Source organism: Nipponia nippon, unplaced genomic scaffold, assembly GCF_047370975.1.
Source record: "Nipponia nippon isolate SJK-2023a ecotype South Korea unplaced genomic scaffold, ASM4737097v1 scaffold_5, whole genome shotgun sequence".
Lineage (NCBI taxonomy): Eukaryota > Metazoa > Chordata > Aves > Pelecaniformes > Threskiornithidae > Nipponia > Nipponia nippon.
Genome location: NW_028262369.1, coordinates 89671651 through 89698961, shown reverse-complemented (window position 1 = coordinate 89698961; position 27311 = coordinate 89671651). Strand labels below are relative to the sequence as shown.

Below are 27311 nucleotides of genomic sequence, written 5' to 3'. Positions count from 1 at the left end.
TTGGATTGTTTTATCTGTATAATACAATGAAAGATTGCTTTTTTTTTTTTACATAATCATGGTGAATGGTATTGTATTCTTAGGATTGATTTATTCATTAAGTGACAGTTACTGAGTTTCATCACTTTTGACATTATTGTTTTCTTAATGATTAACTTAGTCTTTTTGGGTTTATAATACCCTTCTATGTATTGTGATACTAAGGGAAGTTATGTTTATGCTTTATTTTTAATTAAACTAATAGTTTGATAATTTATATTTGCAAATGATGCATTTTAAATGTGGTCACTTGCCGTTTGAAAAATAAAAATATAGAATACTGTTTTATGAATAGGCTTTAGCAGTATTTTTCATGTTAGATAATTTCAAACAAAATCTGCTTTCTTAATGAGACAGATGAAGGCATGTAAAGATACGTATCGTCGTGCAAGAACTGAAGCGGATACTTCCGACAATTAAATGAAATATTTAAATATTTGATTTGAGACATACAAAACTTATTTGGGTTTTCTTCCCCTTCGGATACCCTTCTTGCCTTCTTTGATTATAGAAAACAGAATATCTGACCTTAGTTTTAATGGTCGTCTCAGAAGATTGCACTGGAATCACTTTAATAGAAACACCTCGTGTGAGACCAGCTTTCCTTCTCTGATTTTTGTTTGCCCTAGAGGGAATGTATTCAGTGCCAGCAGCTCAGCACGTAAATGAGAATCAGGACTTTGTTTTAATCTCAGCTGTAAGAAAGGTGAACTTGGTTACTGAAGTTTTCGAGTCTATGGGAGATAGCTATGGCGTGTGTGCACTACAGCATTTTGTAGCACGTGTAGTATACAGAGTATTTGTTACATGTTCTTTTCTATCCTTGAAGGAAATATTTAAAAAATATTGAAGATGATAGCATTTATGCACTTACAAAACCAGAAATGTGCCCCACAGCATTAAATACTAATAATTTAGTTTTCTCGCCTTCATTTATATGTGTGTTAAAGGCATTGTTTTCCCTGAATCTCTTGGTAGGGTCCCTTCTGATAAAGACTCGATTTTTGTGAAATGCATGGCTGTGTTGGTATCACTTCATGTAAGAACAAGTTTTATGTAAGAAAATGTTAAGAGTCGCACAATACCTTTTAAAAAGAAAAAAAATCTAGCGAAGTTCCGTGTTCAGACTTGAGCCACGATGGGATGAGCCCTGCAGAAGGAGCTGTGGGGGTCCCGGGCGTCCGCGGGTACAGCCCCGCTCCCGCAGCCCGCGGAGTCGCTACCCGGCCGTTCCCCGCCGCCGCCTCGGGGAACCCGCTCCGGGCAGGGGGGCTGCACGAGGGGGGCTTTTCCCCTGGCCTTAGCCTAAACCCCCTTCCCAGGACGCTTGACCCAGCTGCCTGGATTCGCATGGCAGCAGAGAAGGGGCACGCAGGAGATTTGCTCTGGTGCCTTACCCAGGGGACAGCCAGCGGCCCTAGCAGAGATGGCCGCACGCAGCCACGGTTGTAACCGATTAGATCCGCGCAGACGTTTCTGCAGGGGCTGTCGGACACCGGCCCTAGGAAGGCCGCCCTTTTTCAGTCCCTCGTAGCTGTGTGGGCCCACAGGCGTTGCTGTCTCCTAGTGCCTCGACGTACTTCTGAAGCACGGAGCGAATAGAGCGATACGACGATATGACTTTGTTTCCCTAGTACTCTATTGTGCATATTTTTGGTATTGTTTTTAAAACAGCCTGTCGAGAACTTAACCGTGGTACCTTAACATCCAGCCAGTATAGTAACTACTTTAAATGGTTTCGTGTTTAATAGCTTTAAATTGTGGGTGCACTTTGCGATATGCCTGAGTAAGCTGTGTATGCGCACTCAGCCACCCTGCTTGTCTTTGGTTTTGTTATGTCTGCTTATGTTAGTTACACTGATTTTTATTTGTTTTAATTATGCGGTGGAAATAAGAAAGCAAACCTGTTAGTTTCTGCTTATTGACTTTCATGCTTAAAATTGTCAAATAGTAAAATGATACTGAAAAGAAACATTTTTCAATATTTTGATGTTAAAAACAATTGCCAGAACCTACATTTTGTGTTGAGTGAGAAAAATAATCCATTAAATTAGCCTTTTTTTTTTTTTTTTCCTAGGAGAAGGAAACGGTTCTATGTTAAAATGATTGGTTATTTGTTTGTGTAGAGGGTTGGAACAAATCTCTCTCTCTGAAATTAATATTTGTCTTGCACTGCACAGGAGAAACTATTTTGTAGCTCCAGAATAGGCAGCAGTTTTTGAAAGTAGAGAGATTTGGAGGTGGGTTGGCGTAGGGAGGTAGTCTGGAAGCGTCCAATTTGTTGGTTATCTTCTGCATTGCACTTGCCAAATCAACAGAAGATAGTTTCCTATAGAATATTGTTTGCTTTTTTGTCTGCTTTAGTTGCCAAGATATGGAGTTTAAAGAAGAGAGCTTCCCAGTGGAGTGGGGGGTTAAAACGCAGCCCTCATGTGTCGTCCTTTGGGAAGCCAGCAGCCCGGCCCTGGTCGCTCAGGTAAGTTGCCTCCTCTGCAGCGTCCTTCCCCGTTCGCATCAGGGATGGTCTTCAGGTTCGTAACATCCCTGCTGCAGCATCTGCTCTAGCTTTGGAATTTCAAAGGCAGTCGAATGCATACGCGTACGAGTCACTGGCAGAAATTAAGTACGATGATGTGGGAAGGTTCCATCTCAAAACGTGCGCGTGTGCGTATCTCTTGCAGACCAGCCAACTACATCACTTTTGCCGGTGTCAGCAGCCATGAACATCATGCAAAAAGCATGGGATGCGGTTCCTCCCTCCGTTATTTGTACTCACTTCTGGATGTTTGCTGGGTGTACAAGTAACCGCTGTCTTTTCTGCTTGGAGTCCATCTCCCTGGGCAGCTCTACCTGTCTCAGAGGGGAGAGCCAAGGCACGTTGCTGTGTGATAATCGTACGCTGCTGCCTGCGGGTAGCGCAGCGGCTTCGCTTTTGTTCGGCCAGCAGCTGCGCCTTTCAGGCCTCTCAGCTAGAAATGTGGGTGCCTAGTCCCAAACCAAGCCTTGTGCTGGTACCTTTTGACATAAGTTGGTGCCTTGGCAGTAGCTTGTACGTAGCTGCCTTCATTTGGAGGAGGTAGCACCTTCTCAGCTGCACAGCCTGGGAGAGGCACGCTGGCCCAGCTATTGAAGTGCAAGCTGTGCCACTGAACACGTTAGTTTTCGCTTTGACTTGCACACACATTTTTTTTCTCATGGTCGCATGTGACGATTAGTGCCGTTTCAGAGAGGCAGAAGTGACAGAGCTTTTGTAACTGCTGTTAGATCAAAAGCAGCAGCCTGGCCTAAGTGAAACAAGAGGATTCCATTATTTTAGCAGTGTAACTTATAAAAAAAAAATCTGTCTTGTAGTATGAATAACAACTGTTCAAGATACATAATTTTTACACTCTGAAAGCTCTTCAGGAGCAGCACTCCCTTAATCGGTCTGTCTTGTCGTGAGATAAACTGAGTCACGAGCGATGACGAAGCAGCAACTACGAGTGCTGGGAATATGCTCAGGGTAACGGCAAGGTAATCTCGACCATGCCGTAACGTGTAAGGACAGAGGAGAGGATGCCATCGGAAGCTCAAAGGATGACTTGTTTTCTCTCAAGTCCTGTGTTTTCTTCCATTTGTCTTGCCAGTTCCTGAAATCATCTTTGTTATAAAACTAATTATAGACAGATCAGAACAGCCTAAGAAATTCCAGCTTGGAAAGATGGAGAAGCAAGTGCAAGGATACCAGTGTGCCGAAGTGATCTTTTCCTCTAAAACAGGCGTCAGAAAGGAGGATTTTCTTTAAGACAGTATTTGTTAGCTTAAAGGAAAGTGTCAAATCAAAGCAAACAGGATGCTCAGTCACCTAGTCGAACGCGTAGCGAGCGTGGTAGATGTTGCAGCTGCTTGAAAACGAGCGGCGAGGCCAGCGTGGGTCCCCCCGTGGGGCACGGGGACGCGCTTCGGCAGTGCGGGCTCTCGGAGTCGCTCTGCGTCGCCTCAGAGTCCGTTTTAAGGAATTGAGACAGGAATGTTGTTTGTGGTGATGCTCAATAACTATATCGATAAGTGCTATATACATGCGCTGAACAAAATTAGGTAAACTGCATTTTAAAAGCAAAGTGGTTCACAGCTATGAGTGAACTTGAACAGAAAAAGGCTGGCTCTTCGTTTAGCCTAGGAACATACTCTTTACACGCGACAGCCCATTTTACTGTTGATCTAGGGTTTGTCTGTAGGTCGGTAAGCGACGTGATTAGCTAAATCGTGTAGTTTATTCACAGTTCTGTCCTCGCGTAAAGCGCGTGCTGTGCGTGTACGTGGAGTCGGCTTGCGCGTTGCTGTGTTAGGAAGGACAGGTATGTCTGGCAACTGAAGAAGACCGCGACGAGGTATGTGATAATTAACATCCATTCTACTAAGAATCGAGCCTCTCCACGTTTCACGGGATTGCTCAGACCTGCGGACGTTTCAAATTCACATCTTCTCTTGCTGACCGACCTCTGCGCTGCTTTCCCTGCTTCTGGGGGCCACGTTTGTATCTTTGACACCCCTTTTTCCCTTTGACACCCTATTTTTCCCTTGACCTGTTTTATCTCACATAACCTTTTGTCACCTCCTTCACTCTCTTAAATCCATCTCCAGGCTCCATCCGCTGGAGCAGTTTCCACCGAGTGGCTCCATACGGACTGGCGAAAGTCTTCTCAAATCACAGTTGAGGGTGTCCGATATTCGGATCTGCCAGGCTTCGGATGGCCCATCTGACAGTCCCTGGGACCTGCGTAGCTTGAGGGAAAGGATTCCTGCTGGTCCGTAGCATTCGCAGTGTTCGTTGCCAGCCCTGAAGGCACCCAAGAACTGGACTTTGATAAAACGATTTTAGCTTTTAGTTGCATTTCCCCCCCCCTTTTCCTCCCAGCAGAGGTAAGGTACTCAGCATAAGGAGAGAGAATTTTTAATTAGGCCTTTTTTAAAAACTTTCTCCAATGGCTTGCAATGGTTTTCTGGAAGGTGGTGTAGACCTCGGAACGGTGCGGAGGAAGGCTCGCATGAACACACCAGTGGCTGAGCCAGCTGCGAGTCAGGCAGCCATCCCAAATTGATACCATTGCACGTCATCACGTATTTGTTATGAGTAATCTAAGTTAGAGCCGCTTCTCTTGTGTTCGTCTTACCTCCTTATTGTCAAAGCCTGTTCTTTAAAGAAAGCAAACCGCTTTGCACGTGACTGCCACTTGTTGGTTGCCCTCGGAGAAGTGACAGTGGCAGCCTGTGGTTTCGCTCACGTGCTGAGCGTGGAAACGCAGCCTGCTCCTCAGAACCGCACGCGGCCCCGCTGGAGAAGGGCTGCCGACGGGATTCACGTGCCAAGGAGGAAAATGTCGAAAATTGCCATGGCTTAAATAGGAGCAGACGGAGACCAACGCCGAGCACTCCTGAAAGTGCTTGTTAACAGCAGCGCTTGGTGATTTCAACATGTCAGCGTGGTCCTTGAAAATACCTTTTGCTGGATTTCTGCTGTCGTCGTTTCCAGGGGGAGGGCAGGGTTTCCTAAAGGAGTGAGCAGCCGTGGGGGGCGGCAGCGGCAACGGCCCCAAGAAGCTTCTGTAGCTCTTGCTCAGAGAGCAGACGCGTGTGTAGGGGCAGATGTGCCTGCAGGCGAGCACAGGGCTCGGCCCTTGGTGAATTAGTGACTCCGCCAGCTCTGCAACAAATCGACAATAGTTATTTCAGATTTTGCCCTGGCCCTCAAGACGAGAGAATCTGGCTGAACCTGTTCCCAGCTGGTTGTAAGGAGCATAAAGAGAAGGGAGCCGGAGGATAGCTTCCGAAATATTCCAGGAATGGGATATCTTGGGGAGATATCTGCCGATTTCCTCAGTTAGGCTTCATCCTCCTCTGAGAAGTTGTCCGTCTTCTCTGAACTCTTGCTTTCCTGTTCTGCCTCCCGCTCGTCCTTGCTGTTTCTGCCCAAGGGTAAAGGCTTGTTTGCGTTTTGCCTCTGCAGGACACTCCGGAAAATCAAAGCGGGTTCGCTAGATTACATGGATGTCTCGTACGGATACTTTATTGAAAATTAACTGACTCATTTTGCCTTACTTCATTTTGGAAGTAAATGGAGTCAGTGAATGCTATTCAAGCTCTAAGGAAGGGTATCTAGCTTTAGGTTTGATCCTGTTTACACTGAGACTATCCAAAATTTGTGCCTTTAATTCAGATGGAGCTTCGTCTACGCAGGGTTACAGGGTTTCTTGGCAGCCCTGAATGGGGAAGTTACGCTGAAGTGAGTTTGTATTGAAACCAGGTTGCAACCGCTCCTGTGCGGAACCGGAGTCCCGTTTCCCTGTGGTTGGCAGCTTTCCCTCCCGCTGAAACCGAGCGGCTATGAATTTGATTATTTATTTTTTTTGTCAGCCTCCTGAGAATTTCAGATTTAGTGGAAGCCTGCTCCTAAACCCTAATTAGTTCGGTTTCCTACGTTCGGCGACGCACGTGCCGCTGCCGATGGCTTTGGCACCGAAGCCTCTTGGCCCCTCGTGGAGGCGAGAACCGGCGGCTCCCCAGGGCGCGAGTGGGAGCTGTCAAAACCCAGCCGGTAAACCCCAGCAGGTAGGCAGGGGCTCCCCGCGGCCCCGCTCCGGCTCCCCGTCCGCCCGCCGCGGGGGCAGCGCTGCCCGGGCAGACGTGGCAGCCGCCCGGGGCCGGCCCGCGGCGGGAGGCGGCGCCGCGGGAGAGCGGGGCCGGGGGCGGCGGCCGGCGGGGAAGGAGGCCGGGCCCGGGTGAGTGGGGCCGGGGCGGCCGGGCCGGGGGGGAGCAGCCTGAGCGGCGGCGGCAGCCCGGGGACCGCGCAGGTGGCACCGGGCTCGGCTCGGCTTTGCCCGCTGGGCTGGGGCGTTGCGGGAGCTCGCTCGGGGCGGAAACGGGGGAGAGAAAAGCTAAAGAGTCAAAACTGGGGGGGGAGGGAGGCAAAAAAAAGGGGGGCAAAAGAAGAAAGCAAGGCAAATAGAAAGGAGAAAAAAAAGAAAAGCAAAAAAAAGGCAAAAAAACGCCAAAAAAAGGGGGAGGAAAAAAAGAAAAGCAAAAAAAAAGGCAAAAAAAGGCAAAGAAAGGCAAAAAAAAAGCAAAAAAAAAAAAAAAAGAGAAAAAGGCAAAAAGAAAAATGCAAAAAAAGGGAAAAAATGCAAAAAGGGAAAAAAGCAAATAAAGGAAAGCCAAAATGCAGGAAAAAGGCAAGAAAAATATGACAGAAAATCCAATAAAAGGCAAAAAAAGAATAACAAAAAAGCAAGCAAAAGAGAGCAAAAAAAAAAAAAGGGCAAAAAAGACAAAAGGAAAGCAAAAAAAAAGAAAAAAAGACAAAAAGAAAAAAGGCAAAAGATTAGCAAGAAAAAGAAAAGCAAAAAAAGGAGGAAAAATAGGAGGGAAAAAGAAACAAAAAGGACAAAAGAAAAATGAAAAAAAGGCAAGGGGAAAGGAAAAAGGAAGCGGGAGCAGGTACTTGGAGCGTTTCCCGGGCGCAGCCCCAGTGTGGCCATGGGCTGAGCCACGCCGGCGGCCCGGAGCTGGGCCGGTGGCCGGAGGGACGGAAAGTGCTGGCACCACCACGGGCTCTGCAAAACCGAAGCCGTCTGACCGCACCGGGAAATTAAAGCTGCTGGGGTGAGCCCAGGCTTGTTTCCCACCTCGTGCGTTCCGCAGCGTTAGTTAGGCTGCAGAGATACGTAAAAACAAAAAGAGCTGGGTAATTGGCCTGGCTGCGGCGGTAAATGAGTAACCGGGAGGAACTGGGAATAACCGAGCGCTCCTATGCGTGGCGTTACCTTCGTTGCACTGATGGCTGCTTTATTTCCCTTTAATTCCTGCCTTCCTCAGGGTCCCCTAAATTAGGTGTTTTTAAGAACTTGACCTGGAGAGGAGTGGAGGGGATTTATTAAAACTAAAGTGCTGTTGGCTGCTGGGTCCCTTGAGGGAGGGAGGCTTGGAAGTGCCTCTTCTGGCAGGGACGGAGGCTTCGGAGGTCGTGGGACCACACGCAGTTGTGCTTGGGAAGGTGTTAACCTTTCCTTTTTAAAATCAGCCAGCTGTTGAGTAGCTCAGAGCAGTGACACTTAGCTCAGAAATGGCTTTAATGTGACGATTAATAAAATGGTATTGCTTTGAAAGGATGCGGAGGGCACGGAAATTTCATCTGTAGGAATCTGATTTTGTAATTAAATATAGAAGTGGCGCAGGAAAAGGAGATGAACCTTTGTAATGTTTCTGTGAGGTTTGCTAATGCCCTTCTGCTCTCTCGAGCACTAAATGGCATGGAAAGATTAAAACAACCATTCTTCTTTAATTTATAGACCGGTTAGTGTCTTTGGCAAAAACTTTAGGAAAAGTAATATCAATTAACTTTCGAGTTAGAGGCTCGCTTGTATTAGAGGAAAATTGTGCCTGTTTGGTTTTTTTGGCAGACCAGCCTGTATCGGAGGAAAAACTTCTGCTGGGTTGGTGACCTAGGTAGATAATGCCGCCCGACGGCATCTCTGTGCTGTGCGGTGGCGTAGAAACCGCGCTGCGCTGGTAGCGCGCTGCATGGGCAAGAGGAGGACTCCTGCGCCACGGGCTTTCCGCTCTCAGACCCCCAATTGCAAAAATAGGTGCACGTCGCGTGGGTCGGGCCGTGGCCGCGCCTGCGGCGTCCGTCCTGGCGTGTTTGCTCAGCTCTCGCTTCTGCGCCTTACACACCCTCCTCTGTTTGCTTCGGTTACCTCGTCGGGCTGAACAGGTCCATACGTTGAAGAGGGACGTAAACACTGCAGGATTAAGTAAGAAGGCGTTGGGCGGTTGGAAGTGCCGCAGAAGAGCAATAGCGGAGAGGCAATTTCCTGCGGTTGCGGAGGAGAAAGCTCTTACGCCGAGGGGAGCGGGGCTAAGCAGAAAGGGCACAGGAGCACAGGAGAGGGGTTTCAACACTGAGAAAAAGGGAGGAAATTGTGAGTGAAAGGGGTTTAAATGTCCAGGAGGGGAACGTTTTCTGCAAGGTGAGCTCCGGGTCTGAAATCCGTGCGCGGAGCCTTTCTCTTCTGTGTTGTACAAGTTTCTGCTGGGTAACACGGGTGCATCGAACCTACCCACGCTGTCCCACGCGGGGCACGCTGAACGGGCGGCTTCGGGCACCCTGGGCTGCTGCGAGGGGTGGGGGCCATCTCCTTCTGCGCTCCCGTGGTGGAGTGGTTTAGGAGAGCTTTCTACACCCAGCTGGAGCTGCTGTGAAAGGCAGGAGTTTGGGTGACTGCAGTGAACCCTTTCCTGAGTGAAATCTCTGGTGAGGAAGGGCTGCGTTGGGGAATCTTAGGAGAATATGGGCATTCAATTGTAGTTTTGTTTCATGTTGTGTATTTTCTTCCTTTTTTTTATTACTACGGCTATTTGCATAAAAACATGAGCTTTGTTTCTTTAGAGTTCATCTGCTCCTGCTGCTTTTGCCCTGCTTGAAGCCCCAATCTCCCCGTAACAGCAGCTATTTGTGATATTGTGAAGGGTTATTTGCTTCAAAAAGAGGGGAGGGAGCAGCGGGGAATCAATGAACTCGTACGGCTTTGGTGCTGCTTAGCCGGCCACGTGGACAGGGCAAAGAAAAACCTCCCGTGCTGGCCATTGTACCCCAGCTGCAGGAGACCTTCTGTGGTGGAGCAGCGGCAGCATTGGTTATTTATTATAGGGTATTTAAAAGTAGAATAATAAAGGCAGGATGGTGAAAGTGCTGATCTGGGAGCTGGCATTCAGACCATGATGGAGAAATCCTGAGTGACCCAAAGTGGCTTCTCTGTGTCTCTGTCCCTGTGAAATACGAAAAGCACATTTCTGTTGGTTGTCGTGTCTCTGTAGCTTGCAAGCTTGAGGAGTCAGAGATTCCTACACTGTGCCCTGGTAAATCGGGTCTGTGGGCTCAGGTGAGGTGTCCAGCCATTAGTACAAACCTTGTGTGATCATGGTTGGTTCTTGTAAACATGTGAACTCAACTGGCCAGGAAACTATCAGTCCCAGGAGAGCAAAGGATCCAGATGTCTGGCTCCCCTCTGGCTGCAGCCCTCTGTGTTACCTAGGCATGGTGAAGCTGTGCTGAGAAACAGGCAGAAAGGCTCCCTTGGCAATTGGTGTGGGAGACTGGGGGAAACTGGTTGATGGCCATCACAAGACCATTTGAGGGAAGTTAAGATTTGCAGCCAGCTGGAGGGAGGTGTATAAAAGCAGCTCTCCACAATTAGAGGGAGATCTTCTATGAAGATGGCGGCTGGTCACGAGTGGTGTTCCCCAGGGCTCAGTGCTGGGGCCGGTTCTGTTTAAGATCTTTATCAATGATCTGGATGAGGCGATCAAGTGCACCTTCAGTAAGTTTGCAGATGACACCAAGTTGGTTGGGTTGATCTGCTGGAGGGCAGGAAGGCTCTACAGAGGGATCTGGACAGGCTGGATCAATGGGCCGGGGCCAACTGCATGAGGTTCAACAAGGCTCAGTGCCAGGTCCTGCACTTGGGTCACAACAACCCCGTGCAACGCTACAGGCTTGGGGAAGAGTGGCTGGAGAGCTGCCTGGCGGAAAAGGACCTGGGGGTGTTGGTCGACAGCCAGCAGTGTGCCCAGGTGGCCAAGAAGGCCAACGGCATCCTGGCTTGTATCAGGAATAGCGTGGCCAGCAGGACCAGGGAGGTGATAGTGCCCCTGTACTCGGCACTGGTGAGGCCGCACCTCGAGTCCTGTGTTCAGTTTTGGGCCCCTCACTCCAAGAAGGACATGGAGGTGCTGGAGCGTGTCCAGAGACGGGCAACGAAGCTGGTGAAGGGTCTGGAGCACAAGTCTTATGAGGAGCGGCTGAGGGAGCTGGGGTTGTTTAGCCTGGAGAAGAGGAGGCTGAGGGGAGACCTTATCGCTCTCTACAACTGCCTGAAAGGAGGCTGTAGCGAGGTGGGGGTCGGTCTCTTCTCCCAAGTAACAAGCGACAGGACAAGAGGAAACGGCCTCAAGCTGCGCCAGGGGAAGTTTGGGTTGGATATTAGGAAAAACTTCTTCACCGAGAGGGTAGTCAGGCAGTGGAACAGGCTGCCCAGGGAAGTGGTTGAGTCTCCATCCCTGGAGGTATTTAAAAGACGGGTAGATGTGGTGCTCGAGGACATGGTTTAGTGGTGGTCTTGGCAGTGCTAGGTTAATGGTTGGACCTGATGATCTTAAAGGTCTTTTCCAACCTTAACGATTCTATGATTCTATGAAAACCAGCCCAAGAAGGAGAGGAACCAGCAATTTTGAGGCCGAGGAATGCTTGTGCTAGCTTTCCCCTTCTGTAAAGATGTGTTAAGTTATCCTTGAAATAAAGCCTGGTGCTGCTTTCTTGGTACATACATGGTGTTGAATTGAGCCTGACCCACTGCCAGAGTCTGCCTGTGGCAGCTACAAATTTGAAGTTGGGCCACTGCAGGCAAGATGACTGTACCTTCAGGGGTGGGTACGACCATGGAGAAAGGTTCCTGCACATGAGTGCAGGGGAAGTGACTGAGCACCAGGGCTGCAGGGTGTGGGTCTGTGGTGGTGGCCGCCTTCAGCTGCTCCAGTTCCATCTCGCCATCATACTAGAAGAGGGGGAGAGTGGGGTAATGAGGTCACTTGTCGGGGGAGGTGTTACATCGGCAGGACACCAGTTTGCAAAAGGTGCAGCTGAAGGGGATGTGATCAGGGCTGTGAAGTGATTAGTGGTGCTGGGAAGTTCATGCGTCCCATGTCACCGGAGCACGGGGGCATGCAATGAAATTACCAGGCACCAGATTTAAAACCAATGAAAGGAAATACTTTTCCCAGACAGGAAAGCTGTGGAGCTAGTGCTGCAGGATGCTGGGGACGCCAGGGGTGTGGATAGATTCGGAAAAGGCCACCAAAGGCTGTTAAATGTAGGGCTGATGACAGCCTGTGCCATCGGCAGGCCCTGGGAGGGTGCTGGGTGAGTATTGCTCTCTGCTCGCTGTGGTGTCACTCCGTGGTTCAGCATCTGCTACGAGCCGCTGTCGGCTCCGTCTGGGTAATAGCCTTGTGCTTCTGCAGCGTGAGAAAGCAACAGCCGTGTCTTCTGTCCTTCCTGCTTTCACAGTAAAGTGCAATAAAACCATGATTCTTCTACAACGGAGGATCCAGCACTGCAGGAATTTGACCGAGGACCACAGCTGACCTTCTGCTCGGATCAGCCTCGCCTGTTGTAGTGTCAGGGCTGTGTGTTTGGCAGGCAGAGGCAACGCGAAGGATACGATGTTCAGCCTGAATCGTGCCAGAAGTGAGGGATATGTCCAAGAGCTGTTCCACGAGGAAGCACAGCAGGTATGTCGGAGAACCGTTTCCCTTCGTAGCCCAAGTTTCCATCTCTGTGGTCTCTGTATCTCTTCCTGGTCACCTCTGTGGCAGGTAAACAGGACTGAAGTAACAAAACTGCCCTTCTTTTTGCTACCTAAACCTGAGGTGTATTATTTAGAAAGGGAAAGAGGGACTTGGTTTCCAGAGGGCAGGAGGGAGCAGTTGCAATAGGAAAACTGCAGTTCCCCTGGAGTTTCAGGTCTCAGTTCCAGCAGCTCTGAAATTCACTGGTGCCCCAAGTGCCAGAGTCCTGTGTCTCCTCTAGAAACGTAATGTCCTGATCAGAGAGGACTGTGTGTGATGGGAAGACCATCTTAACCTACTCTGTCAGTCCCGGTTGGTCCAGCCTGGTTTGTCATCTCATCTAAGAGACTTCTCCAGTGCATTGAGGACCCTGCTTGTCTTGGTGGGGTGCTTGGCAGGGACAGGAGGAAAAGCACAATGTATAGCTGCAGGCTCTGTAGAGGACCCCTTGAACAGTGTTTTTGGTTCATGTAACATTATCAACGGAGTTAATTCGCTGAGGCTGAGTAGAATTCTGTTGCTGCTTATTCTACAAGAATATTAATAGAGTATTACAGGGAACCCTCTCTTCCAGGTATCCCAACAGCTCTGCTGCCCCTTCATCTTAGAGACAGCTTGCAGCAAAGCTGTGTCTTAGCAGCTGTTGGTGCCCATCCCACTGTTGGTGGCCGGCTGTTACACCTCTTCTGCAGCCTGCCTGTAAGGCACGAGAGGTAAAACTGAAGGCTTTGCTTTCTTCTAGGTATCTCAAACGCAGACCAAGCCCTGGTGGAAGATCCAGCTGTTTGTGTGGGAGCCGGTGCTTTTTGGAACATGGGATGGTGTCTTCACCTCCTGCATGATCAACATTTTTGGAGTGGTTCTTTTCCTGAGGACGGGATGGCTCGTGGTGAGTGAGTGCTGACTTGGTTGAATGTGTGAATAGGCATTTTCCTCCTCACCTCTTTACCTCGTAGCTCCATCACCACCTAAATGTTTTGGATTCCGTGCTGTTCATTGTAGACATAGCTTATGTCCTCTGTTTTTGTGTAGCATTTCAAAAAGTTCCACTAAAATGTACAGTTGAAGTGGCCTTTGTAAGTGGTTTCCTATTTTAGCTTTAGGAAAGAAAAAGAAAAACACAACAACCACCTTTGACAAGGAACAGGACACCCTTGTGTTGTGCTGTTGAGATGAAATAACCACTTTTCAGGTAAAGCGTGTTGCTGTAGTTACAGCTACTTGGCCGTCTTCCCAACACCACTGAAGCAGGTCTCTTCCAAATGTGTCAGTGTTGGAGTCCCCGATGTCTTGAATGGAGAGTCCTCAGCCAGGTGAAATTGTCATCACTATCAAAGGGACTTCCACTTGTGGATCCAGAATCGTATCTCACTGAGAGTGCCCAGAGACAGTGGAAGAGTGTCTCTGCTCCCCTCCTGATGCAAAATGTTGTATTGTCCCTTAAAATTTCCCCTTAGAAGAAGGAAAGCTCCCCTAGGGACAGGTGGGATTTGAGCTTTGGGCAGAGTTCGTGTCACAGGCACTGTGGACATCTTTCAAAAGGAGCATGAAGACACTTGCACTCTGTATTGAAAATTGCTTCACTTGGAGGGTTTGAGGGGAGCTGCGGTCATCGTGGTGGAGAAGTCGGGATGATTCTCCTAGCTCCCTTTTCCTCAGCATCTTATTTCCTCCACGTCTCCTTTGAAAGCAAGTTACTGCTGGAGCAAACGCAAATAAAAATAAAGCCAGTAAATAAAAGAAAAACTGAAACAGCTGGAAGCCAGCATAAAAGGGAAGGGAGGAGAAGTCAGGGTTGGCAGAGAGCTCCCCTGGCAGAGGACGGTCATATGTCGAGCCGTTCGCAAAGTCAGGCTTTTGCTATAAATTTCCAGAGCTGGGGCTGGTAAAGCATTGCAATTCCAGGGGACCTTAATCTTGCCAAAATGTTCAACAACTATTGTAACCCTGCACTAACCCCTTCCAGCATGCATGCATAAATAAGCATCCGTGTTTAATGGGGGCTTTTTCTTCCCACTTTCTCTGCTTGCTATTGTTGCTGTGAGTCCAACCTTCTTCCTTGGTCTTCGTGTTAACCCCTTCTTCTGTGGGAACCATTGAATTGCCCATTAACTAGCTGCTGCCGTAGCCTGGTGCCACCAGCAGATTCTGGAAAAGCCCATGGCTACGTGTATGTTTGCATATGTGTGCTTTGTTTTTTGTTTTTTGTTTTTTTAACTGAAGCGTGTCGTATTTATTAACCCTTTTAACCTAAGGGTTGAAGAAAAACAACGATTGTCCTTTTAAAAAAGGAGTATCGGGTTGTAGTGGGCTGTGGTGCTGACCCAGCCAGCAGCTGCGTTTATAGCAAACCTTGGCTCCATTCCCTACTGACCAGATAAAACCCCTGTCAAAGGCAGCGGGATGCTGAACCAAAATAGGATTTTATGATGGTAGCAACCTCCTGGATATATTTCTGTTGTTTCACAAAAAAGAGAAAAGAAAAAAAAATCTGGGATTTCAACCAACCCCAAAGCTGAGAAGCAGCCTTTTAGTGCTGGTGGTACACAAACCCCGTCAAGGCTAGCGTGACCTCAGAAATGAGCATTGCGGGAGCAGGAGGAGAAGGAGCAAGGTTGGAAAGGAGTGATGGGGACATGGCCTGTCGTACGAGTAAAGGCAGGGGAAGGGAAGCCAGATGTTAATGAAGCGCTGGGCACGGGAGGAGATTTCTGATCGTACAGTTGGAATCACCGTGCAGTGGGCTGAGCGATTTATCAGCAGGGGAAGGTGGGCTGGAGCACGAGGGAAAACTTTTGACCCTGGAAAATAAATTACAGCCATGTGCGAGGGAGTTGGAAGGTCCCAAGCTCAGAAGAGGTGCTTGAATGCTTTTGGAGGTACCGAGCGCCTTCTCTTTCTGAAAATCCAACCTAAACTGAAGCCCCAAAACCAGAGGTGACGCTGACCCTTAAAGCTGCCAACAGAGACCTGCAGCTGTTTTTTGTCAGAGACCGTGGCTGGTGCAGCAGCTCTTCCCGGGGCCCTCCCTCTGCCCCAAGCAGGAATGAGGTTTTTTTTTTTTCAACGGGGCTGAATCCTCTGCGCAAAACTCCCCCACGTACAGGGAGAGGGAGAGCCACCTGCCCCGGGCGTACGGCCTATAGATAAGGCCCAGCGGGCGCTGGTTTATGCGAGTGGTATCTGTCTTCCACGCCATGTTGCCTTTGGGGTTTTGTTCTTTGGTATCTCATTGTTTGGGAGGATCAGAGCTTTTAAAGGTCAATTTCTGAAAAATTAAAATGCGAGCTTGATGCTGTTAATCAGCTGTCGCAAATCCCAGAAGTTCAATTTTGAAAATACTTTTTGTTATGGAAGTGTTTGGTTTGGTTTTTTTTTTAAGCATGTAATTCTAAAACATGCAGATAGGCAGTGATCCCCTCCCCGTGGTGGCTGAATCGTTGTTTGACCTTGTTCTTTTTAAACCAGAGGACAAAATCAGTGATTCTTGCAGGAGCCCAGTGACGGAGCGGAACCTACTCATGCAAAGGTCTGTCCAGCCCCAGGATGAGGCAGGTCTTCTTCAAAGGGGCACTAATAGGAGCTGTAAATTTGGCAATCAATCAGTTACATTAATTAGATAAGCAGGGGGGTGTGTGTGTGTTTCTTTTAATCTGTAATGACTCAAGATTTATTGATCACTAGCGACTAGAAGCAGATAGGTCCTTTTTCTGTCTCAACAGAGTTGGTGTGAATTGATCTTTATTTGTTTTTTTTTCCCCCGCCTTATTCCAGGGAAACACTGGCATTGTACTGGGCATGTTTCTGGTGTCCTTTGTCATCCTGGTTGCCCTGGTGACGGTCTTATCTGGAATTGGGGTGTGTGAGAAGTGCAACATCAGAAGTGGAGGAGTCTACTCCATGATTTCTACTGTCCTTGGAGGTCAAGTAGGGGGGACCATTGGCTTCCTTTATATTTTTGGCCAGGTAATTAAAAAAAGTTATTTAAAGAAAATGTAGAAACTTTGCAATGCAGATATTAATCTTGTGCTTTCCTGCCGCAGGAAGTAATGCTCCAAGTAAAATCTGAGTAATGCTCCAGTATGCTGGACAGCATGGGAGAGCAGCACAGGGAGCGTTCAGCCCCGCTCTGCTCCCCAAGAGCAAGCCTGTGCATGGCAATACGCCTCCCAGCATGGGTCACAACAGTGGAGGAACTGGGTGTCTGAACAAGCAAACAGTGCAGGACGTGCCCTCCCATCCCAAATTACCCCCATTGCCTGGACATGCCCTTGCTGGCGAGAGACTTGACTTAAACCGAAGCGGGAGAGGCCAGGGTGGCCACCTAAGGCACAGCGAGCGGCTGTGGGCTGGCAGGTTGGCCTTGGCATGCTCCCCGTGCCCCGAGGGACTGGGCAAGCCTTGGCTGCTTCTCTGCGGGAGCTGGTATGGGAGGAGAGCTGGGCAGCAGTAAGGGCCACAGCTAATTGACTTCTTGAGATCCAAAAGTCCCAGTTCTGGGTTTTCTGAAAGGCCCCAAGGAGCCGTCATGGTGGTGAAGCACCCAAATACACAAGTAGTAAATGTAAAGAATGGAAAGTAATCTCTTAAACCTGCAGTAACTTAACCCCCTCCCCCCATAAAGATGTTATGAACAGTATAAAATGTGGTGAGCAGAGAAGCATTTTTATTGAGGTTTGTTTTTAACTGACTGGCTTGCAGCAATCTCTGAAACCCCTTAAAAACCCCCAAAGCAAAAATAATCCCCTCTTCTCCTTTCACTCCAGATTAAAAGCAAGTGTGCATAAAATACAAACTGAACACAGTTACAAGCCAAGATATGGAAATGGGCCACACATGAGAATCCTTCCTGTCATATTTTCCACTCTCGCTCTCCGAGCGGACCCTGTCTGGGAAAGCAATCAGGTTGCAGCCTGTCCTGAGGGTCGTAAAAGCTGGGCTGCGGCAGCCCCGGCCCCTGCCTAGGCATCCTGTGTGCACGGGGGGCTGCAGGGTGGGAGCTGGCAGCTCGCTTAGGAACGCTTCGCCTGCTCCCGAAAGCTGATGCCTTTCCCTTCTCTTTGGCCATGCTTTCTGCCCAACGTGCTTTGCACCAGCTGCAGGCTACAAGATGCTCACGGAGCGCTGTAACCTCCGTCACGAGGCGAGTCTGGACAGAAATGGGGGTATTCCCCATTCCCTGGTCTGACTGGGGCAAGTGGGGCATGACTGGCCCCGTGCTGCTGATGCCTTGGGACACGAGAGGTGGCTCAGTGCCCTGGGGCTGCTGCGGAGGTGGGCTCCTGCTGCATCAGCCAAGGTAAGCTGAGACCTGGTTGGGCTTTGGTGTCCTCCTGGGGTGCTCCAGAGAAGAAGCTTAATCAGATTGCCCTAAACGATGCAGCACGCGTCTACTGGGTCCTACAGAGACCAACATGTGTTTGGTCACCTCAGCTCTAACCATGAGGCCAGGGTTTGGTGCTTTTCTCTGCAGTCTCCTGTCCTGAAGTGGTTTGCAGTAAGACCTGTCTGCGCAAGCAGAGTTTTTCCAGGGTCCAGCCCTAAAATCCCAAAAGCAAAGATAGTGGCAGCGCTTGTCTGGGTGTTGAAAATCTGTTATGTTCCTCACCCAGCAAAGCACGTGGTTTATAAAGGCTTGTAAGGGACTGATTTCTCCAAATTTCAGCCTAGAACTCGGTTCTGATTTCAAGACAGGTAGTTCATGAGAGACCAGCCTGTGTCACAGTGGCGCTGGGGCCCCGGCCATTGCTGCGTGCGGAGCAGTGGGGTGTTTGTGGGCACCCAGCTCCTCCGTTCTGCTGGTGATGCTCATGGTTCGTCAGAGGAAAGGCTTCAAGGAGGCTTGCGGTGCTGAGACTGTCAGAAGCTCGCTCCGCTCTGCTCCCTTCAGAGTGTCCTTGCCCATTGCCATGCCTGGTGTGAAAGGAGAGAAAGCTTACTTAGTTAAGAAAGTTTAACTTCTTTAAAATCTGATGTTGGTCAGATACAGGGAGTTGGGGTTGAGTGATACCACTTTCTGTCTACAGCGCTTTTCTTCACGTGAGAAGCAAGAACTGCACTGGTGTTAATGCGTTTATTGGAGTTAGATTCCATTTGGGGTTTTTTTGGCTTTAGGTCTCAGGTGCAGTTTTTGTGGGTGCCCCAAGCGGAGCTGTGCTGGCGCGGGGTGTTGTCCTCTGCTAGCTCAGGAGGGACCTGTTTTCTGGAGAGAGCACCCGTGTAGGACATGTGTGGTCCACTCAGTGGTGGTGTAGGTCGTGCTAAACACAAGTAAACAGGAAGACATCCACTTGTTGGGGGACTACCTTGCAGAGTCCGAGACTCCTCTGGTGGAAACATTCATGGTGGGACTACCAGTGAGGAGAAAGAGAGACTTTCAGGGTGTATTTCCCCAGATCTGTGCTAGGTGTCTGCCTATGATGGAAGTGAATCCTTCTCCAGGATCTCCCAAGTTGTAGGTGTCTTGAGTCTGAACAGGTAAATCCCACGCACCTTGCTTGCCAAAAACTGTGCATGAACCCACAGCTCTTGGGTGTGGGTCAGGTTGTCCTGACCACCCTCAGTGGAGTGGTGCTGGGTCGGTCCAAGGTGGATATGCAGCGGAGGAGAGGGTCTGCTCTGACTTTTGCAGGCTTGGGTGGGGGTTTTCTCCCTTCCAGTTGCATGGGAGCTGTGCTGCACATCCCTCGTCCGTGGATGGGGATAGTGGGGTCGCAGGACCCAAGGTCACACCACCCGTGCCAGCGTGCGGCTGTGTGTCCCGACCTGGTTTGCCGGGGATGCCATGCACTGGAAAGGGTTGTTGCTGAAATGTCTGCTAGTGGGGGCCTCTGGAGGGAAATGTCCTGGTATTTAGGATTGCTGCCCCGCAGTGGGGTTTGAGGCCTGAACCTGTGCTGCAGATGTCCCATCCTGCAGACTCTCAGCCACCCAGGGCAGAGCGCGTCCTGCCCTGCAGCAAGACAAACGAGCAGCTTTCCCGGGAGTTCAGGGGGCATGGCTCGCACAATGCGCTCTCCTCAAAACTGCAGGCTCCGTTCCAGCAGCGAGATGGGGAGCCAGTGAAACATCAGACTTTACATCCAAACTAAACACCAAGTTAAAAATAACCCCTGGGAGGCAATGAAGGGGGAAGCAAACTGCTGTTCTTCAGGCAGGTGTTGAACTGGGACCCTTTCCTTCAGAGAAACAGAAGAAGGGAAAAAACTTGGAGGTTGACTCATCCTTTTCTCCCTCAGAGAAGCCAGTGTGCTTTCCTCTGGAGCATTAATGGAGGGTAAATTTTAAAGCCAGTGGAAAGTTGCTGGGCTGCTGGCCCTGCCGCCCAGCCTTCTCCATTTACCCAGGCAGTAGGTGTGCTGCCCTGGCAATGTGCTGTCTTACAGCAATGAAGTTCAGACCCTGTAGGCCAGAGTAACATTAAAGATTGTGTTGTGACAGCAAATGTCTGTCTGTCTGAACAGAGACCCCCCCAGCCCGGCATGGGGGCTGTGGATGGGGATCCCTCGTTCTCCCGCGGGGCACTCACAGAGCTCTGTCCTTCAGTGCGTTGCAGGTGCCATGTACATCACTGGCTTTGCGGAGTCCATCGCAGATGTTCTGAGCCTCAGCAACATCTGGGCAGTGCGCGGGATCTCCCTGGCTGTCCTGCTGGGCCTGCTGGGGATCAACCTGGCCGGGGTGAAGTGGATCATCAGGCTCCAGCTCCTGCTGCTCTTCCTACTGGCCGTCTCGACGCTGGACTTTGTCGTCGGGTCCTTTACACACCTTGATCCAGGTAGAACTGGGGGTTCGTCACATTGGGGTCAGGAGGTGTTCATCCCCCAGGGTTTTCTCCTTAGGTGTCTTTGTGAAGTTACACATCTGGGCAGAGGTTGAGTTCAATGCTTCCAGATGCATCCCCCGTCCTTTGGTACCGATCTTTTAGAGGCAACCCTTAATTTTTCAAGGAGTAAGTATTTCTAGAGCATGACTGAAGATGCCTTATTAGTTTAGGTGTTTAACCTCAGGAATCGAGCTCTCAACGTGTGTGCTTGTTATACTTGCATTGCACTCGGAGGTTTTCTAACAACAGAAGCGGCTGTGTTTGCAGTTGCTCTGTAGCCTTCTGCTGTCTAACTCCATGTTAAGCATTGTGCCCCTGAAAACGGAGGATTGTGACTTTGCCTTAAGGAGATCTTCTCCCCAGAGACCCCTGAGGTTGCTTAGACCCTGGCTGTGGCGAGCTGTGCCACCAGCACTGGCCCCGGGCTGCACACCGCTGGATTTGCTGCCCAGGGCCGTGTCGGGGAGCCAAGGAGGGAGCTGGGTGGGCTGGGGCAGGTGATTGCTGGGGTTTCAAGGAGCCATGGGTACAAGTCTCCCCCATTAACCTTCCCCAGCCTGACTTCAGCCTGCAGCGGCGGCCCCAGCTTGGGCAAGGAGGAGGTTCGGGGCTCCCACCTGCCGCCCTCCTTGCACCCCAAGCTCCCTTCATCCTCATCCCTGAGAGGTGTTTGCAGGGAAACACATCTCAAGACGTGGGGAGTTGCAGTATAAGGGTCCATTAGTCCAGCAATAACGAAGTGTAATTAGCTGAGTAAACAGAAGGTGTCAGCTTTCTCTTGGCTTCCCCTGTGTCCAGCAGCACCTTAGGGGGTTGCAAGAAACCTGCTAAAGTCGGCTTAGAGGAAAGATGTTCCGTTTCGATTTAGTTAGGATTCAGCCGCCAAGTCGGGCATCAGGAGGTGCGTCACGTAGGTGTTCATAGCTCTGACGATGCAGCTGTGCTTTCCCACTGCTGGGTTATTTTGTGCTGCCGGTACGGTGTATAAGGACGGTGGGGTGGGGGCAGAAGCTGCTGCACCAGCAGCTGCTCCCCTCTCGGAGAGAGCCTTGTGGAAAGGCGTTTGCATTTTATATTTAGCACGTAAGAAATGCCCCAAATGAATGCCGGTGCAAGTCTCAGCAGACACTTGCAAACAAGAACGAAGCGAGGACGATTGTGCTCGGGGTGGCGTGTTTTGCAGAGAAAGCAACTGACCTGCTCCAAACAGCTGCATTTCATAGGAAGTTGTTTTCTAAAGGGAACAGGGTGGGTTGCATTTTGGTTGTGCTCGGAGGAGACCTTTAATGTGGACCTAGAGATCTTTCTAATAGTAGAGAGAAAATGAATGCTTGGGGTGAGAGCTGATGGTAGGAAAGCGAACATGGGAGCAGGAAGAGAGAATTAGAGGAATACAAATATCAGCAGGAAGCATGCCCAAGTTGAGGTCAACGTAGTCGTCTTTGATTTCCTCCACTGCCGAGCACTATGGCATTTTCTTCTGACAGAAAATAGAGAAAGGAAAGGAATGAGGCAGTTGAGCATCGCAGATGCTGCAGTTTAGCTGTGGCTGGCTAAAGAGAGGAGGGTTCCCAGGGCATGGAAGAAGGTCGGGCTGATGGTGGCTGGATCCAAGCCCCAAACCCCAGTACCCCAGAGCATCACTGCCCATACGGTGGGACCTGTGGCCATAAGGCTGGTTGGGGAGAGCTGCGGGTTTCTCTGCTTTTACAGACAACTTCCGTGTGAGAGCGTGGTTTTGAGTCCAGGCTGAACAGTTGGTTCCTCCCAAGTCCTGCATTTCCCCAGAAGGCCTCTGAGTGGTGTGTCAGCACCAACGGTGAGCGCTGGGCTTCAAGAAGCCTTTGGTCTTGCATGCTTTCTGCATGGCATGGATGGATGCTTGTCTCCTGGGTGCGATTGCACCCAGTCAGCAAAGCATCATCCCTCCTGCAAGGCAGCGCAGGAGGCTGCGGGTGGGACGTGCAGGTGTTGGTGACGCTCCATCCTCGAGAGCTGGCTGATGGCAGTGGCAGGGTGCGGTGCATCTGAGCCCAGCACCTGGGGAAGCATCTGAGACCCTTTTGGGGCAGGCAGGTAACTGATCAGCTCTCCACAGCCTTCGCCTGCGTGCAGTTGTTTCGGGTTTGGATCTTTGGCTGCAGTGGTGACTGAGCTGCGAAGAGCAGCATGCAGGGAGAGCCGTGGGAGAGGTAATTTTTGGGGACAGACCTGTGAGCTGGAAGGATTTCAGCTGACATCTTGCTTGGCTTGCTTCCTTGTTTTATGACAGATTTATGGGGTCTCAGCTTGCAGCGTCAGGTCTAGGTCTCCGAACCTGTAAAATGGGCCTCATGCAGTCATCCTGCCTTCCCTGCTCCTACCATGGCAGCCTTTTCCCTGACTTCACATTTCCAAGTGCTGCACGCATACCAAAGGACTGCGCATCTGCCAAGCAGCAGTTATTTGGATTTAAATAATCTGCAGGAATGCCTGTCCATCTTGAAGGTCTTAAACGACTGCCTTTGTGTGGTTGCGCTGGGTGGAGTCCCCTGCTCTTCTCCCCATTCCCTCAGCTCACACCCAGGCACACACCAAATCGGATATTGTCCAAGCACTCACTCCCTTCCTGTGGTTTGCCTTTATTTTTAGGTTGAGGACAGAGTGTGTTTATACAAAAGGGGGCTTCTCAGCAGGGCTTCCCGCTGCTTTTTCTCCTCTTTTTTTTTTTTTTTTTTTTTTTTTTCCTCCTCTCTATTGCCGTGGCTCACTCCTGTTCCGAGAGCTGGCTGGGCTCCTGCAGCCTGGAGCTGGGGCTGGAGGAGCTGAGCAGTTCCAGCAGACAGGGAGAGCTCTGGGTCGCTTGTCCAGATGCTGCTGACCCCTCTGAGGCTGCAGGCAGGCCTGCCTGCCTGCCTGCTCCCTGCCAGGCTGTGGCAGCCCTCTGCCTGGCCCCGAGGGCTTTTGCTCCTTTCTGCAGGCTGCTTGCAGGGTGGGGTGGGACTGGCCGGTTTTTTGGAGTTAATCCTAAATCCTCCCCTTGGCTCCGGCTGGCACTTCCACTGGGGACGGGTCATGGTCCCAGGCTGGGATCTTGGCCAGGGGCGGGTAGCGAGGAGAAGGGCTGCCTGTGCTGTCTGAAGACCAGTCTCTGGACGCTCACCTTAAAATTCAGTCCTACTTCCAGAAACAGAGCACCCGTGCTCCTTCCTTGGGACAGAAAACATCCGTATTCTCTTTCTCCCTAGGCACAGCTTAATGTTTTTACTAAACCTAACGCAGGTGAATTGAAATCAAGGCAGCGCTCAACTTCTCAACCCGTAACCAAGACCCAGCACTTGCTGCAAAACTGAATGGTAGCAATGCAGGGTTTCCTTGGCTTGCATACGTTTGCATTTTAATTCTGGAGGTCCGTACCTCAAAATCAGCCTGAGTTATTTTGGGGGGAGCGGTGAATGTAAAGGAGAGGATGCTCCCCTCCGTGACCAGCTCCTCAGAACAGTATGTGCAACTTTTTGGCCTCTTCATGTTCCGAACGTTAGAGTCATGGAAAAAGAAGATAAGCCTGCCGTTAATGCCCACCCTTTTATTTTCCTAGCATATCTCTGCTAATTTTTGTGTAGGGTGACTCCCAAATACTCCCTTCCAATTAGGCGCCTGCTTTCCTGTTTTGGCAGGGGCTCTCAGGTGCCCTGTTGGAGCAGAGCGGCTGCGGGAGTGCGGGGGGGCATCGGGGGGAGAGCTGGTGTTAATTTCATTGCGCTTTGTTGGGGAGATGAACAGAATCGCAACATGAGCAAAAGGGGCCCGACAACAGCCTCTTAAATGCCTGGGGGGAGAAAAAACAAACGTTGTTTTGTTGGGAATTCAAGAATTGGAGGGTGGGACCCCTAGGGCTGGGACCCCCCCCCCCTATCCTGCAGCAGACGGTGCTGTGTGCCTGGGGCTGAGCCCCTCTCCTCCTGGCTGGGGAACCCGGGTAGTTCATTTCTCAGGGACACGGGGAGGCTTGAAAGGCACGTTGCTGTCAGGGTGCTTCTGCTTGGGATTACTTTCCATGCAAACCACATCCTTTGTGCCACCCGCTTCGGCTTTAGCTTCCCGAAGCTGCTCGCACAGGGCCCAGAAAACCCATTTATTATCCTTACTTCTTTCTCCGAGGATGAGTCCTTTGGAGGATTCATCCCTCTCGGGCATCCTGCAGCAGAGCCGGGGAGCTGGTGCTCTCCCGTGGGTACCGCTGGTGAGGAGCAGTGGGAGAGGATCTTCGCCTGGGGCTGCTCCAGCAGACAGGGAACCTGCAATTGTTAAAGTGATTTATGTATATAAACACGGGTGTTGTAAAGATCCCTTAAATGGTGCCTCGGGGTTTTTGATGGGTTGAATTAATTAAATATATTCGCACATATTTAACGTGAAAGTGATCAAAGCATCCTTATCAGGGGCTTTTGCTTGGCTCTGGGGTGTTTTATTTTATTTTTGGGCACGAGGGGTGTGCCCCAATTTCATAAGAGAGGGTGCAGGAAGGATGTGTGTGTCAGAAGATGATCTGCAGCTAATCCCAGAGGCTTTATCCAGGCTGATTGCTGACTTCCTGGCCTGAGACACATCTGGAAACTGGCATCAAATTCCAAGTAGAAATCACTGAGCGAGCGGCAGCAGAAAAAAAATCCCACTTTGCTACTGAACAAGGTAGACACCGTGGTGAATAAAAGCAGGAGGCTGCTAATACGCTCTTTATTTATTAAAAAACACGGGATTGCTTTCCCCAGGTTTTTCCAATTATAGCGCATTGAATGGCCCTGACATCACTCTTGAGCCGGGGCCAGCCTATTCAACAGTCTGGCGAAGACATTTATTAACTGGTTACCTGCCAATTGTCTGGGCTAGGAGCTGCGGGACAGATGTGTTTTGAAAAGTGATAACATTGTAAGGGGCCTTATTTAGATAGTGAGAGGAAAGCTACACCACTCTGTCCAGGCTCTCTGAAGTAGGTATTTAAAGCAGTTTATTTAAAAAAAAGATGAGGTTGAGATATAACTTTGCTGCGTGGTTCCACTCTGCCGCCCTGTTTGTAGGTAGGTTTTCACGGTGTTTCCTTGCTGGAGGACACCCGGCAGTAGGACTTTGTTGAGGAGCAGCGGTCTCGCCTGCTGGTGGGTGCTCGGGGTGTTGGCACAGCTGCTGCTCGCCGGGGGCTGGGGCTGGCATCCCTGTGCCCCAGCTCCATTGAAGCCAGGCGGGATTTCTGAGCCCACAGCCCTGAATCATCTCCCAGGAGGTGGGTAAGGAGGAGGGGAGGAGAGCTCAGGGCCTGTGGGTCCCTGCCCTCCTGCACCCGCCGGGCTGCGCTGGGGGTGCCGTGTGCATCTAACCTGCTCTTAAAAATTTCCAGTGATGGTTTCTCAGCTGCATCCTTGGGGACCCTGCTGTAGTCACCGCTATCTCAGGCTAACCCCTCCTTGCTGCAGCCAAAACCCACCGCTTTGGGTCTCTTGAGGACTTGGGGACCAGCTGATGTCCTTCCTTTCTGCATTAAACCACCTCGCGTGAAAGACCTCTCGTGCTCCTCTTCAGTCTTCTCTTCTCCAGGTGAAGTCTTCTCTTCAATGCAAATGGCCATGTAGGGCATGGGAGCGAGCTGCCCTCTGCCACGTACTGCCAAGGAGGAGGAGGGTCCTGGCCTCATTTGACACCCTAAAACGTGCCACTGCACGGTGCCGTGAGGGCCGGGCTGGCCCGGGTCCATCCCTGGAGCAGGAGAGGGTTTGACGAGGTTGCTACAGGTTTAAACTTGCTTAATACGTAATACTTCTCCTGATTTATACAGGAGATTTTGTACACGGTTGATTTAACCTTTAATTTCTTTGCTGTTTCCCTGTGAGGCAATGCTAAGCTCGTCTTCCTAGAGCTTGTAAATAAATCCAGAAATACCTCAGCTGGCTTTGTCCCCTGCTAGACGCTGCCTTCACGTGGGCTTTCCCCACCTGCTCCCCCCATAAAACCTCCCGTGCAGGCTCTCCATTCAGCAGCAACTTGTTTAATGCTAGAGACCTCATAAAACCGACTGGCTCGAGGAAGATATATATCATCCCATAATCTCTCCATCTCTCTCTGTTGCTGTGTTTAAACGGGACAGCTTTATTTAATTGCATTGATTCTTTTTCCCTCCTCTTTTTTTGGTGCCACTACATAATTGTTTTCAAATGATGGAGATATTTTACCTCCTCTTTTTTCATTCCCCCAGTGTTTAATTCTAGTCACAGTTCAGCTGTGCCCCGAATCAGCTTTCCTTATTTAGGGATTTAATTTATGAAGATAATTTCTAGATACTAGATTCTCCAGCCGCTTCACTTCTAGTTTGCATTCCTCTCCTAGGCTAAAAAGAAAACTTTGCGTGGGACATGAGTCCTCATGAGTCCGTCATCTTCTTTGCTGGCTTGTGTTAACAATTTTTGGCCTTTTTTGGCTGTAGGTAAGAGATTTTAGCCTGGTTGTACCTTCATCGGACTGGATGATGGCCCGGTGGTTCTTGCTGGTTTTCTTTACTACGCAAAGGGGAAATGCATTCATTGAAAAGTGTGATTTTGGTAAGGAAAATATATTCTCTGATTTAAACTGCATTCAATTAATAGTTTCAAACAAACAAACAAAAAAGTCCTTTTAGGTGACAACATCTTGCTCAACCTTTCCGAAAGGAAACACTGTTTATTTTCCAGTCTGAAACTACACTTGAAGCTGTGTGTGTTGTATGGATAATGAAAACCTCCCCAAAATAAAATCAAACTATTATTTTGGACACAGAATCAAAAAATCAACAAACAGAATAGTTTTTCTTTTGAAATACCGTTGTCATCTGGATAATATATCCATAACTTGGAAGTCGGGGATGCTCTAGTCATGAGTACGGCAGAAGACTCTCTAGACCATGGCAGAAGACTCTGTAGACCATGGCAGGGTCCAGTGGATTATGTTGTATTTTGGTTAGCTGTTTTCTTTTGAAAGATGGGGATTTGATCGGCATGGATTGGGCTTTGTCCTAAGCAATACACCAGGTAGCTCCGAGTTAGAAAGGAGGTCACTCCAA

General features: G+C 49.9%; 1 protein-coding gene across 1 annotated transcript in view; it reads left to right on the top strand.

Moving 5' to 3' along the window:
* Positions 1-6445: 6445 nt before the first annotated feature.
* The window catches only part of SLC12A8 (solute carrier family 12 member 8), a 56299-nt gene continuing 35433 nt past the window's right edge, over positions 6446-27311 (top strand). Inside the window, exons 1-5 of the mRNA XM_087732499.1 lie at positions 6446-6627; positions 12140-12363; positions 13163-13309; positions 16195-16386; positions 19966-20197. Coding sequence (XP_087588625.1) covers positions 12295-12363; positions 13163-13309; positions 16195-16386; positions 19966-20197 — 640 coding nt within the window. The 5' untranslated portion in view covers positions 6446-6627; positions 12140-12294. The remainder of the gene's footprint in view (positions 6628-12139; positions 12364-13162; positions 13310-16194; positions 16387-19965; positions 20198-27311) is intronic.